General features: G+C 39.3%; 1 protein-coding gene across 4 annotated transcripts in view; it reads left to right on the top strand.

Annotated features, from left to right (window-relative positions):
* Positions 1-15,687, top strand: part of FHOD3 (formin homology 2 domain containing 3) — a 415,647-nt gene that overhangs the window by 58,328 nt on the left and 341,632 nt on the right. For all 4 annotated transcript variants that reach the window (XM_055705739.1, XM_055705737.1, XM_055705738.1 and 1 more), the window contains exon 3: positions 839-903. In XM_055705739.1, coding sequence (XP_055561714.1) covers positions 839-903 — 65 coding nt within the window. The remainder of the gene's footprint in view (positions 1-838; positions 904-15,687) is intronic.

Genomic DNA, 15,687 nt, shown 5'->3' with positions numbered 1-15,687 from the left:
TGCCTAGGAATTGCATGATTAGTTCCAGAGAAAAGAGGGAGAATATGCTGCTGTACAAATGGTAAAGGCATCTGGCTTTTCTTATCCTCCCACCTTCCACCAGCTTGGATGCAGAGGCAAAGAGCTGGCCATGTCCTCGTGCCAGTCTGTGGTGTAGCACCTAGAAATAAAGGAGAGAAGAAATGCAGCTAACACTAATTTGTCTGAAAAACACTTGAGGAATGTAGCTGTTAATTAAGTTGGAGTCATTCCATTCAAGACTAGGACAGAAATGAGAGCCAGAGTGAAGGATGACTCAGTTTTGCATCTTTGCGTGAAAAACACATCTATCTTTGTGCTTTAAAGACAGATTAGGGTACATGAGCAGATCTGTGAAATCACAAGTACCCTCTTGTTTAACCTTGCATTTTCTTTTGGTGCTTATCTATACCTAGCTTTAAAATATTTCTGTGAAAATTAAAATGTGCAGCTGTAACTTGGTACTTCTGTAATAGGGATTCCTGGAAAGTCATTGTGGTGGGTTGACCCTGGCCAGCTGCCAGATGTTCACCCAGCCGCTCTCTCACTCCCTGTCCTCAACAGAAGGGAGGGAAAAGAAGATGAAAAAACTCATTGACTGGGATAAAGACAAAGAGATCATTTACCAGTTACTGTCATTGGCAAAACAGGCCTGATTTGTGGAAAACTAATTTTTTTGCTGATTAAAATAGAATCAGATGATGAGAAAGAAAGACATAACTCGTAATACCTTCCCTCAGCCCCCATCCTGTTTTCCTAGGCTCAACTTCACTCCTCTACCTTCTTCCTATACCTTTAAATATTTTTCCTTTCTTTTTAGGAGGGGCAAGAAGCACAGTATAATTCTGAGGACCCAGCTGTCGGTGAGAGTCCATGCCTGCATTGGTAAGTGGAGTTCCACATGCCTGAAAGAGAACAAATATACAGAATCGATCTTTGAGAAGCAAATCTGGGCAATGTGAGTCAGACTTGCTGTGTTACAAATTGAGGATAATGGCCAATAAATTGATTTCTTCTGCTTGTTGCATGTTAAAATTAGGTTGTATTAGTTACATTACCCTTAAAATATGTTAACAGCCCAGAGTAGCATAGCATTTGACAGTGAAGTGGGATGGTTGGGGGTGCTTTGGAGAATCTGGGATCATCTGTCTTGTCACAGCCTTTGTGTGTGCCTGAAAAAGACTGTTCTGAATTGGGAAGGGGATCTGGAGAATTGTTGGCTGACAGCTAAATACAGTGTTTTAATAACATGTAATATTTATTACTTCACATCTTGCAGATCTTGGCTGTGTATTTGTCATTATCATAGTGTCAGTGTCTTAAAAACATTGGTTGAAACAATGCCGTCCTGAGGAAAAGTCTAATGAAAGTCATAATGTGTGTGTTAAAAGAGCTTTAAGGTTGCACAAATGGCAGTTGATGTGCTGTGTTAGTATGTTCTCCAGCATTCTGTAGAGCAGAGTGTTTCACTGAGTGGTAGTGGCAGAGCTAATGCTCATGTTGCGGAGATATGATAGATGCTATGGGCAGTTGGTTTAAAACAAAAATAAAAAATCCTATGTCCGTGTGCTATGATTGCCTGTCTTGTTTTCAACTTCTTCATAGTATAGATTCAGCACTGTAATGTGTTTTGCTTGTTTTTGGTCTTGCTTCAAGAGGTTGTAGCTGAAGCATTGAAATATATTTACCTTAAAAGGTAAAGAAGAAAGTAGAAGTTTTGTATTATTGCTATATGTATTATGCCACTGCTGTCGGAGGATTCATGCTTTAAATGTGACTAAAATTCTTTCCCCTGCCTCAAGAACGTGTTGTGAATTGGCCTTTCTGGAAATTTGAACTGAGCATAGGCAACCTACAGAATTCCTCGAATACCTCCCATTGACAGCAGTCTCTAGGCTGCCTCATGCAGGAGCAGATTATTCTCTATTACTGTTGACTTGAGGAAGTACAGCAGAGCAAGCCTGTGCATTAAGTATTAGAGGAGAAAGATGCTGCAAAGTCTAGGCTGATTTTATAAATGTGACTGAAATTAAGAACAGCTTGGAGAAGTTTGTTCTTGTTAGGTCTGGGAATATATTTGGCAAAACAGACTAGCTGCAGCAAGGCAAGGTTTCATATGTTTCCTGGATTGAGGTTTTATAAAAACTATTTTCATGTAATTTTTTTTTTTTGTCTAGAGTGCAGCCATAGAGGAATTGGAGCACAACAGGTACTGAGCTTCCACGCTTGGTTGCACTGTTGTTATCTGTTTGCCTTCAAGCTCACTGTGGGCAATTAGGCATATTATTGTACATGTATTTTAGTTGTTCCTGTATGAAAATGCGTTCCTTTGTCAGGTGCTGTTATTCTCTGGCAGCAGTGATGTCTTCAGCGGTAAGTAAGGAGGAAGCCAGGTTGCAGAACTTGAGTCCAGATTTCAAACATGTAGAGCAGAGGTGTGCTTGGATGTGGGCTTTTGGCTTGGTTTGTTATAGCAGAAAAGCCAAATGGAATATCTGATTCTGATTTCCAACCCACTGCTGCAGTTAAGAGTTTTAGGATAAGTTTTTGTATCAGCCCATCGCTTGATGTAATGTCACTTCTTTTCTCTTATTTTCTATTTCTTCATATCAAATATGTCTCATTTATTGGTATGAGGTAGTTTGAAAGAGTCAGGGATGCTCGGCAGTTCTCAGTACTGACCTTGTTTGGTGACCTGTGCCTGGCAGTTAAACTTGTCACAGAATAGGAGGCTTATTTCATTGGTACAGTGAATACTTTCCTTCACCTTGCATATACTTTCACATCAGCTGCCTGTTAATGTCTTTTTAGAAATATAAGAATTAGGTTATAGAGGATAAAAGATGTATTATATATTTGGAGTGGAAGCTAGGAGTTAGAGCAATCTGAGTTTGTGTTATGTGGAATAAAATGGTCTTGCTTTGGCTATGTTTTTTCAGTCTTCACAGTATCCTTGGAAAGCACTGTGGTTAGTTAGCAATGTTACTGATGCTTTCAAAGTTCCCAGCTGGTAGCCAGGACTGCTTTCTGGGAAGATGTGGTTTGTTCTGTAGCACGCTTGCCATACAGCCTCCTTGTGTTCAAGGTTTTACCTCGCTTTGAAGAGCTGAGAAGTGTAAAGAAATAGCTTTCCTGTAATAAACGCTGTCATTTGAAAGTTGGACCAACTTTCTTTTTTCCTTCTCCCTAGCATGTTGTACTTTTAAATTGTGGGAAATACACAAGTGTTTATGTTCAGATGTCCAGATAAATTTTTCCATCATTAGTGACTTCATATCTCTGGGGAATTCATTTGGCTTTAGTGTCAGAGGATGTATTGACTACAGGCCAATATTTTTAGGAGACTTGGGAAACTTTAGCAAGTCCCAACTCAAGTGGAGTGGGGTTTTTTTCGGTTTTAAGCAGAGCAGGGAAAGAATAGAGCTTAATAACTTGAGTGCAGAAGTTGTTAGTGGTATTTTCTACTCTATTGCTTATCAGTCGCTCTTAAGCATCTCACTCAGTGCATTAATGCTTATTTTTTCTTCTCAATTTGAGTTCTTGTCTTGTGTTCACACTTGGGACTTTCAGCATGGAGGAACAAATTCTCTTTTAAATACCACTCCTTTTCCTATTTTGTCTTGATCCTGATTAAGTTGTCAGGAATAATTTAAAACCACTTAAATTACCTTTTATACAAACTGCAATATTTTTAATGATTTTTTTATATATCAAAAGACTATTGCTAAAACCAGTTTTGTTCATAAAACATAACTAATTGAAAATTATAGACATACTTTTGTACATGTTGATGTTAAATTCCTTAGTGGAGGAAGATCAATCCTTAAATCACATAATGACAATTGGTTTTTCACCACAATCTGTCAAATTTGACTTTTTATTCAAATCAGATTTTTTGTGAGTTAATACCCTGTGGGAAAAGTCTTTCTTGTATTTTTGGCAGCTGTATGACTTCCCTTGCCTGTATTTAGTTGTGTCTTAATGTCATTTTAATTTGTATGTATTTAGCAATTACGGGGCTCAGCTGAAGCCTTGATAAAGTCCAGTGTAAATAAGGATGTAGCTTTACAGGGTGAATGCCAACAGTGCCAAAAACATTAGCCCCTGAAGCCAAATGGGAGGTTTTAATCAACTCTTTGACAGTGAAATTTTGAAGAACTTTAAAAGCCTCACTGTTTCTGGGTAGTGACTTTTGGTTTATTCGTTATGTCCTTGCTTGGACAGCTCTTTTTGCAGCTGCTGCTTCACTTGTCTGTTCATTGCTTCTTGGTAGTTTTCTCTCAAAAATCTCATGTAGTTTCTATGAGTAAAGGGATAATTTACTATGACATATCTATATGCAGTATTTAGCACAAGAGAGTCCGATGTTCTCTTTTAATTATGCCTGTGATGGGGAGTTGGGAGTGCTGCTGTCAATACCGAGAATGAGGTTTGGACAGGGACCTATGACCATGACTTAGAATGATTCTGCAAAAAGAAGCTTGACATAAGTTTCAGGTGTTAATACAATGCAATACAAGAAGAATGCAAATAATGAAGGTCGGTGGCAATTCTGAATACATGTATTGGCCTGGGATTGCTCAGAGTACTGTAGCTTGGAAGGTCAGCAAATATTGCAAGGTGTTTTTTTTTAATTTTACTTCTCATTTGTGTCAGTTTATTATTAAAAAAAAACCCAAACAACAAAACAAACCACATACACCCAACCCTCAAGTAGTTATTTAAAATATTTTTGCATTATCTAATTTTGGTTTTGTATAGTTATAACTCCTTCTTGTATTGTGCATAGTTTTTCCTTTCTCTCTCTCCAGATTAAAAAAAAATATATAAAAATTGCATAGATACTTGTGCATTACATTTCATAGATTGATCCAGTGAGATCCCTAAACAGTTTGCAAGTATTTTATTGGAGGAATCTTGGTAAGCGTATATTATAGCTTCATTATTAGGCATTATAACCATTTTATAATCCTGTTTTATTGGCTTTTGCAGATGGGCAGTTGCAGATTTACCAGAGCACAGTGCTTAAGTGATCTACAGTGTGCCTACCCTTCCCCATCCTTCCATGGGTGATCAGCAGTGGATTATTCCCAAGTATGTGACATAATAGCAGCCATGCCACATGGCAGCTGTTTCTGGCCCATGCTATTAGGGCATCTGCTTTAACCAGCAGCGTTAGCACCATTAATACAACCTTTCCACGCAGCTGTCTGGATTGCCTCATTGACATCCTCTCGTTCTTGGTGTCTTTTATGAAACGTAGCCATAAATATCTTCTTGAGCTCCTTTTGTTCTGAGATACCTGAGGAAAGCTGTAAGCTAGATGTAACTAGGAGGCTAGTAGAAGCCAGCTGTTTTCATTTGTCCTGTAACGGCTGAAGTATGCAGCTAGTCCTTTTTTCCATGTACAGTTTTCCCTTCTGTTATCCATTGTGCCAACTTTGTTGCATGTATTACAGCAAATATGATTAGGTTCTGCAAATGTTTATTCATCTATTGAACCTGGTTGGACCTGTCCCTCCAGGTGCTTTAGATGCAAATTCCCCTCCAGTGGAACCACAGTACTTTCAAGAAGAGTCATGTCTTGAGTCTATAACTATATCTGACACTTTGTGCAGCAAAGTTAAGACACATGGACAGAAGTGGTGAAAAAACATGGTTTGTCCTCTTACAAGTATAGTATTGAAGTGTAGAAAAGCCAGTGTGATTTTGGTTAAGGGAATGTGAAATGGTGCTGTTTCATTCTCTGAGGACAGGGTTGCCTACAACCCATGCTATTGATAGTGTCTCAGTTGAGGTGCTTCTCCCTACAAATATCATTATCGTATTGTATCTGCCTGGTTTGCAGTGTACTGGCTGCATAGCCATGGGTGCCATGAAGCTCCTCCAGTTCATACTATAAAACTTTGTGATTTCTTTTTTTAAAAGGGAATAGCTTATTGAATTTTAAATAAAAAGCTTGGTAAGGGGCTTCTGAATAAACTAAGAGAAAGACTTTAATTAAAAAGCCTTCTTAAAGGAGGTTTAATTGTGGCACCGTGAGCTCTTCCTTTGGGCAAGTAGTGATTGGTATGTTCCACTGAAAGTCTCAAAGAGAGGTACTTTGGGTTGTTTGAAGGCCATTTTACAGTTTTCTGTTCAGCGTTAGGCATTCCTAATAGAAAACATTTTCAATTTGAGAGAGAGAACATGTGGAGAGCATTAGCAGTTCAGCAAAATGTGCAACCAATTCGAATTTAATTTAAGGGGAACAAAAAAGGTGCCTTGAGAATTTGTCGGAAGCGCTGTGGGTTTGCCTTCTTTGCACTAATGGTAACGAGAGAGAGAGGTGAGTTGAAATTGCTTTATCAAATATCTTCTCAGCATAATTGGGACAGAAAATTGATGGATTTAATGGTGTTGCATAGGGATCCTGCATGCATTACAGATTTGTAATGACAATATGCTTCCTATCTCTTGCTGTAACTTTGTAAAAGTCCTGGCTTAAATGAAGATAATAAACAACATGTTTATTAGATGTAAACTCCCATCACACAAATTGAAAAAATGTGAAAAGGAATGCCAGAGCTTGGGGGGATTTATTTTTCTTTTAAGGGTTAGGCTTTTTTTTAAATAAAATAATTTGAGTTCTAGTTAAGACAGTGCACGGTACTGGGGCCTGCTTCCAGATGAGATTAGAAATATCTGGTTCAGCTCTCTTTCAATTTGAGTGAAACATGAAATAGCTGCAAAGGCTATGATAAAAATACCTTTTTCAGGTTTTTAGGATTATTTAAACTTTCTTTCCTGAGAACATGGACTGCAGATGCTCTAAGTAAAAATCCCCTAGTTCCCAGATCAGATTGCTTTGTGAAAAATCTATCGATGTAATGAACTTGTGGCTTTGCTCTAATAACATACACCTCTTTAAACTGAAATGTTAGACTTCTGTTGTATTCCTTGTGCATGGTTTTAGTTGGCCTCCTTTGTGAGGATGAACTGCACAGTACTTCCCCATAACCTGTGACTTGACTTTCGTATGTCACCTCAAGAAACCTCTTGGCTGGTCCCGTAGGATTTCAGAAGGTGTTTTTCAACAAAGCGGGGAAATTTCCAAGATTTGTCTCTGCATGTTTCGTTTAAATGAAATCCTTAAAATAGGCTCTGCAGCAAGAACCAAGAAGCTGTAGAGTAGATAAAACCTCCATTAGCAGTGGGTTCTTGCTTTAAAGCAGTGGATTCCTGCTTTAAAGGGGCTTGTTCCAAGTTTGAAAGGACTGCTGTAGAGTGTGCTAGTGGGATGCTTTTCTCATCTGGGGAAGCTTTGTGTTAAAATGTGAAAGCTTATCTGACTGGACTCACACCGGGAAATACTGCAGAGATCTCATGAAATGTCTTTGAACTGGGATATCTTCTTTCTGACTTTTTTTTTTTCTCCCCTGACAGCTTAGATTTCCATAATAATTCCGTTTTCTTACAATGTGTAAAAATTTGCAAGGGAGAAGGATCTAATTTTAACTCTTAAAACATAGTGAGATTAAAAGCAAATCTTGTTTGAGGATTTCTCTTTCTTTATTTATAATCATCTTCAGTGGTACCTCAAAAGAAACCATCTCCTTATAAATTCAGAAAGGAAAATAAGTGGATTTGCTTCCTACCCCCCAACACAAGCCTGTTTAGACTTGTTTCAGATGTTTTTTTTAAAAATTAAAAATATTACTGATATGTGGTATTTTTTAAAAGTGGATTTTTTTCATGCAGTCTAAACATTTTTTGAAGATTAAAAAATTCTAACAGAACGCAATACTGCTTTTACTCTTTGCAACACAGTCTCCCCAGTGCTTTGAAAGTACAGTACATCTGCTGATAAGTAAAATCTCACAAAAAAAAGACTACTAAGTTAACTAGTGATTAACTTGAAATTACTGGAGTATACTGCAATTGAAGTTTCTAAAATTCCATGTCTAGAAGAGTCATGTTGCTATTTTTAGGCCTAGATTTACCACCTTTTTGTAATCTAAAGAGAAAAAGACATTGTAAATTTAACCTCTGAGATGAGTGAGAAGAATTTTGTAACATTTTAAACTGTTTGTGACTGCTCATATGGACCCCACTGGAAATAACTTGTCACAGTAGTAGTATCTACTACAATGAGGTGTTTGTGGATTTGGTAGGGGTTTTGGTGTTCAGTGTTTTTTTGTTTGTTGTTTTTTGTTGATGTGCTCTTTTTTGGTTGTTTGCTTTTGTTTTTGTGGGGTGTTGGTTTTTAGAAAAAAACAGCAAAGAATTATTTTTATGGATTATTTTGGCATTTTTTTAACTACTTCCATGTTGTTCAATTAGATTTTGAGAAATACTTGCCCAATAAATAAATGAGTGCACCCTAGGAATTGGCTCTAACATTCCTGTTGCAGTTCTAGAGGAGTTGTTGCAAAGGCCCAAGGCTGGTCCTTTGTGAACTGTGGGAACTCTTCAAGGTTAAATATTTCATGAACTCTGCATGTTTCTGTGGTGGGCAGGGGGGATTTGGAGGACTACTGCATCAATTTCAGAGCTGCAAAACTCCATGATCAAGGCAATCTCATCGTCTTGTTCTGCTACTGGTGATGCTGTGTAACTGGGTTTTTGCAGGTTCATTTGAGATGCAAAACTCTCCTTCAGCACCGCTTATACTTGGTGTGGCCTTTCCACCAGGGTTGTCTGGGCATTGGTCTTTTCCAAATCACAGCTCGTGACTGTTATGTCACTTGGCTGTGGCTTGCTAAGAGGTGGCTGTAGCCATCCTGCTAAGGTAGAAATCTACAGAAATGGTTACTGCTGTATAGCTAGTTGTGAATGTGACAAACTTCTTTCACTTCATTGTTAACAATCCCCAGATTTTCAAAGGGATATCCTAAATTTCATTAAGTGTAGGAGTTTTTGTGTTTTTCTTAAATATAAAATAAAATAACAAATGTCATGCAACCTCTTACATCAATAGCTGTCATTAGTTTTCATGTAGTTTCCCTTTTTAGCCATTTGCACTTCCTGCTTTGTGTGTATTGATAGACAAAGTGGTTTGTACTCTTATGGTCAGTGTTCAGACTGTTGAACTTATTTTTCTGTAGACTGAAGCACAGCATGGTCAAGCTCTTAACTAGGGAAAAAAAGTTAAGTTCATATTAAGTAGCTTCAAATAAATTAGTGTTACACTCTGAAGAGAACGGAGTATTTTTTTTCCTGCCTCCACCTAAACCTGTTCTATACAGGTGATATAAACCAAACAAATGATTTGGGTTCAGATTAGTTCTCTTGAAACCATGCACCACTCAGGCCTGTTTTAAGCTTTACCTAACAAAACTTCTTTGACTGAAACAGAATTAAGCACCTAAACTATGGAAGAGAAATTAGGAACTGCTGCTTAAAAACTATAGGTTTGGAATAGAAAGTGTTGGTATTTCTTTGGAATGTTGTTTTAATCCCTGCCACTGATTTAGCCTTGTTTGTAAGGAAGGTGGAGGGATGCTGATTTTGCTCAAGTGGAATTAGGGTAAATATAGTTCCTACCTCCCCGAGATGTTCTGTATGGACAAACTTTGCTTTGATTTATGAACAGTCTCTAAGCATGTATATGAAAGACTGCATTACCATTAAATATATAGTTTTTTGTGTAATAGCTTGTATGTTTAGAAATGTGACATTCTTTATCTTGCTCAATTGTATTTAGCTCTGGATTTCTGAAATTTAAGGAGCTGCATAATGATCCTGAAATTGGCTGCAGTGCAAGTTGTGCCTCTCACCAGAATTTTTGGGTAGAAAAAGAACTGGATTAGTGACATTTAATTTTCTATAATGTACTTCTAATGTAGTAAAAGAGAAGAGGTGATGTTAGCTCATAAAGCAAGGAATTGTGCTACTATGGAAAGAAGGCTTCTCTTCAGAATGAATCTATTACATCTGATGCTTCTGAGTGGAAGCCCTGCAAAAGGGAAGAGTTTTAGCATAAGGAAAATCTGTATACTCTGTTTAGTACTAACAAAATAGTAAATGGAAACCTCTACGTGTCTAGAGAATGTCTGGGGTGATTGCTGATTTCCCCCTCCCCCCATTACTGGAGGAGCAACTGTGGAATAAATAGGGAAACATTTCTTCTTCATTGTATTCTCTCCGGCATGGTGGGTTTTTCCCATCCATTGCATGTCTGATTTCTGCTCTCTGATGGGTAGTTCTGATCTCTTAGTTGACTGTCATGTACCACAGATGAATGTATGCTGTCCAGAGTGCCTTATGAGGATCTATTTTTGATTAGGTTAAAATAAAGCATATATGCATATTATTCAAATGCAAGGTCAGGAGATGCATGTTTGAACATTATTAGTCTGCTTCAGTCTGCTTATCTTGAAAAATGGTGAGCAAAATGTGCATACTCATGGCCAACTATGCTTCAAATGCATGCTGCTTGCTAACTTTTTGTGAGCTCTCAGCAAGGCCAAGTCTATGGTTTTCATCTTTTCAGACAAAGTCTATGTAGTTTCAGTCCTTATAGGTATTGAAAGGATTAAGTTTTGTTACCAACTCAAGGTCATACAGTGGAAAGCGATACAAAATATGTGTGGTTTCATAACACTGGACTGATTTTTTTTTTTTTTTCATCTGGTTTATTAACTCTCTTCACTGTGATAGGTAGTGTTAAATGCACTATCTCTTAATTGAACAGTCAAGAAATAATTGTGCTCTTTTAAGTTTTCATCGTGGTATTCAAATGTGCTATTCTTGCTTTGCCTTCAGTTATGCTATTCCCCTCTCATTTATATAATATTCATCCTTTTCATGTGCAACTGCTTTTATTTCTGTAGAAATTAAGATTATTGAATTTGTAAATTGGGTGCCTCTCAATTTATTTATTTCTTGAAAGAAATAGTCCAAAGACTGGGGACCTTTATTTAAATAGGTGTCACGGTTCCCTGCTGTAACACATGTTGTCTTCTGTGAGATTTTACAATGAAGTATCCGCCAAATCCACCCAGTGTCAAGAAGAAAATATGTACTGTAATGCGAAATATTGCAATAGTACCTTTGGAAGCATTTAAATGAAATGCTCATCTCTGGCTTAAAATGTGCCATGGTCAGATGTGGTCATCAGTGGTGGAAGAATCCCATCACTCATCATTATGGTTTTGTACTTGTATGAGCTTGATGGAAACTGAGGACATCATTGTACCCCTTTCTGGAAAGGGGAGAGAGGTATAGGATTGTTTGGGTATTGGTGATATCATAAGCACTATTAAATACTATGTAATGCAGAAGGCTTCCGTTTTCACAGTTTTTCATGTCTTCATGTTATTTTTAATCATGAGCTTCTCTTTTCTGTGTTTTCCTTTGTTTTTTGGAGGGTTTTTTTTGGTGTGTGGTGTTTTGTCTTTTTTTTTTTTTTTTTATGCACAGCATTTGTATTGTAATGATAATAGTTCCTGGTAGTCCCTTCCCCCCCCCCCCCCCCCCCCGCCCCCCCGCTTAAGACTTAACAAAGCATATAAAAATTTAGCTCCAAACAGATAAAGTTACAATCTGTTAATTTAAAACCTCAGCAGAAGTTCCCGTGGCTGAGCAGCATGCTACTGACAGTGGTAGGACGTTATGAGCCATGTCAATGCATACTTAGCAGTTTAAGATGAGTCTGGTATGTATGAAGTTATATATCAGGTTTCTTTTGACCTTTCAGACATTAAATATTTAGCTCTGGTCTTAGTATTAAGGCATGAAGAGGAGTGTGTTGGTAAATTGTGTCCTTAAAAAAATAAATATAATAAAACCTGCTTCTGTGGGTTTATGTCTCCCCGTGACTGTTGACTAGGATTACACTTCAGCTTTAAGGGCCAGATGTAACCTCAGAATGTCTAAATCTGGCGTATCAAGTGAACTTGTTGCTGTGCTGAGGAGGAAAATATAAATGTTGGATGTGTTCCTTGCTTCTTCCATAATCCTAAATTTAAAGTTCACTGGCCATTTAAGAGCCTGTTCAGCACCACATGCCACTGGAGAGGTTTGCTTACCACTTGACTTCGTGTGAAACAGGGACAGCTGAGTGTGGAAAGCTCCTCGGCAGGTTGGGCCTGGGAGGCGGGGGCCTGGGACTGGTCTCACCCATGTCTGAGGGCTGGGGTTTTCCTCAGCCCTTGTAGCCTTAGCGCTTATTCTGCAGGGTGTGGGGGCATGGGAAGCGGTTCCAAGGAGGGAACGATGGTGATGATGCTGGTGAGATCGCAGCCAGCTGTCATTGCTTTTCTGCCTCTTGATGCTTAGAGGTGCATGCATATTCCTCTGTAACTGCATCAGGAGGCTTCCCTACTTTTTTTTTCCTTTTTGTTTTTGTTTTTTGTTTGTTTGGGTTTTTTTTTGCTTTCATCCTGAAATGCTTGGTATTGCACTGTGGAAAAAACTTGCTGTAGAAAATTTGGATATTTGGTCCAGCATCATACGTAAACTAACCTTAAAAACTTTGTTAAAGCTCTCACAAAGGTATTCTGCCATATGATGTTCACTTCAACGATAGTATGTTGAAAAGTATTAATTTTAATTAATCCAAATATATTAAAATTCCCATTACAAATATTTGAGATCCAAAAAGAATGGGTGAGGAAATAAAAACCTCCCTGTATCTTTGCCAGAATAGCCAGGTACTGCTGTAATACTTGCAGAGGTGGTGTACCCTGGGAAAGGGGAGCCACAGGGATGCTCTGAACAGCTCTCTAAAGCCCTGTGTGTGAACACATGCTGTGCTTTTGTCCAAAGATTAGTACAAGCAATGAGTACACAAGCACCTGTGCTTACCCTAGATAATACATGGGAGCACTCTGGTAGCAGTGACCGGGTCTCCTGGGTTTTCAGTCCAAGGGTACTGGTCTGCACATTAATGTCACTGTGGTCTTCCTGTTATGTATGTGTATCTGTACTTCAGGTGTTGGGTGTGGTTTTGTGTTCTGTGTGTTGCATGTTTTGGACTCTTTAGTCAACATTCAGTCATTTAAATGCATTTACTAGAATTTAGGGGGAGTTTTCCTAACCTAACAGCTATGAGGTTGAATCTTTTGGTTTTAAAGCCAGTAAAATACATATAATATGGTACCAACTAACAGGACCTAGAGGACAGTCTGTGAGCTCACAGTACCTGTTTGACTAGCTGCCTGTTACACTGGAGTGCTGGGTACCATTTCCAGCTGGCCGTTGGGGATGCTTGTTGGGGAGGCAGGAAGTGTGAGCAATCCAAACACAGAAATGTCTAAACAGTTCCTAAATTTCTCTGTAGAAAAAACCAAAACAAAATGCCAAACAGAAAAGTGCATGCGATGCAGAACAAGGATTTTTGTAATTGCAACCCTTATTCTTATGCTTACAAAAAACCCCAACAAACAAACAAACAAAAAACCCCACAAAAATCAAACCAGAAAAAAAAGCCACCCCCCCACCCCACCCCACCCCCTCAGGAAACCCAAAACCCCAAACCACCCCACCAAAACACCCAAAACCAAAAAGCAAAATCCCCCCAAACCAAAAAACCAAACCCAACAACAAGAAGACAGCATGGACTTAGCTCCTTCCTTTTTTCTGCTTTCCTCTGTTGCAGGCCTAATTCAGCTGACAGGGAGCTTCATGGCACTGATCATAGTTCTTTTCCATATTGCTTGAGTTGCTCTTAACTATGGTGCATGTAGGGAAATAACTTTGTCTTTAGGTGAAGCTTTACTTCTGTACCATTGCCACGAGTCCTCTTCTTGTCAGCCTCCCAGTCATGCCCGGCATGCAGCTTGTCGGCTGTCTTAGCCACCAGGCTCCTTCTGTCATCAGTGAGCAGTCTGTGCAGAGGGCACTCCAGAGCATCTCAGTTATGTTCCTGCCCTGAATTGCTCTTGTTCCATTGACCATAAAGGGAACAGCTTAGGGAGAGGAACTGCCTGGCTGAGAGGTACATGTATTCTGCGTTGTCCCTTTCTGGTTCCTGTCTTCAGAGTCCTGACAGTCATTCTTGGATGACAGCAGCTTCTAGTGAAACCTGGTTCTTTGCCAAGCTCTGAAAATAGTTGCACTGATTTCTTTTTTCCCTAGTTTCTATCAGGATCTAATGCGTAATTTGTATATGTAAATTTATTTGTTGGAATAACTCCCATGAAGTTATGATGGAATGAATTTTGGTAAGAGCAAGTAAAATTCAGGGTTTCAAGCTATGAATTACCTTCATTGGCTCTAAAGCCCATCATAGGGATAGAAGCAAATGGAGACTGTGTTTGCTCTGTGGTTGTGCCCAAGTGCTTTGCTAGGACTAAGGCAGAAATTCTGGATGTTAGAGCACAAGACTTTCTGGGCCAATCCTCATCTCCCAGAAGGTGGCTTGGGGTGAGAGTTGGTCCATTCTACCTTTGTGGGGCATGGGTCTTACACCCAAATGAGATGGTGCTTTTTGATAATTTGTACCAGCCTGATTCCAGGAGGTCAGATGTGTGGGAGCATCCCTTCCCCAGAGAAGGGAAAGTTACAGCTTTACTCTAGCTCCCAGCACGGTGTTTCTGACAATACCTCCCTCAGAGAAAGCAAGCTGCTCCCTGTGTTGCAGAACCTGGTGTGTTACATGCGGAGCTACAAACCCTGAAGAGTGCCTCTCCTGTTGCGGCTGTTTACGTTTTTGTATTGCCTTACCTTCTTCTGAGCCTGATGCCCTGCGGCCAGCGGTTTCCAGAGATGGCTGCTGCCTGTGCCACCTGTTGACAGATGGGCTGGGGCAGGCAGGCAGGCAGCCCAGGCGCTGCCCATGCGAGCTCTCGCCCATCCCTCCCTTTGAGATTCAGATCAGCTATACCGTGGCATTAAACTCCCAGCTGGAAAGATCTTTTCCATGTTTCCTATGAGTAACAAGTCAAAGGAGGACAGAGTCATTTCATGGGCTGTACCTGTGCTCTCCCTGCCAACAAAACAAGGGATTGTTTTCAGGGCAGCTGCACATCCTGGGCATTTAAATGCAATACTTTATTGAAGGTGGCTGTGGCACCTGTCAGTGTTCGCCCCTTTGATGCTGGCTTCTTGGTAGCTAGTGAAATTTTGACTTTCACCTATCAATACTGCCTTCGTTGTGTGATACCACAGCCAGCAGTACAGCAACCTAGGTATGTCCCAGTGACCTCATCGTATCTCTTGGGGTTTTGTACCGCTATTCTTTGCGTGCTTGTGCATGCACAAAAAAGTTGCTTTTAATTTTTCTCTTGCCTCGTTCATAGTATGTGAAGTGTATTACAGCCTTATTGTTTCTTATCAAGGATCATTTGTTTTCTCTACGAATAAAAGCAGTGGTATAGTTTGGAAAAAGAGCTTGAATTCCTATTTGCCCACCCTTTCTTTTCATTAATTCCTTGGGGTTAAGTAGCATCAAAATTATGCAGGGTAACACTTTTGTCAACCTCTAATTGCTGAATAAAGTAGCTGTTACAAATGGAGTACTTGCTTGCAGATGTGTGTTTGTCATTTCGGAGCACCATATCTGATTCAGCTATTATTTTCATCATAGAATCATTGAAACATTACTCCTGGAAGAGACCTTTGAGACCATTAAGTCCAACTGTTAACCCAGGAATATTCTTGGCTGAGGTAAACTGGTGTAGGTCACTCCAGTATTCACTGCTTTTTCTGTCCAGCAGTGGTCAGGGCAGCCATGTCTGTCTCTTG

The sequence above is a fragment of the Falco cherrug genome, chromosome 3, assembly GCF_023634085.1.
Source record: "Falco cherrug isolate bFalChe1 chromosome 3, bFalChe1.pri, whole genome shotgun sequence".
Classification (NCBI taxonomy): Eukaryota; Metazoa; Chordata; class Aves; order Falconiformes; family Falconidae; genus Falco; species Falco cherrug.
Note: the sequence above shows the minus strand (reverse complement) of the source record. Positions and strands in the feature narration are given on the sequence as shown.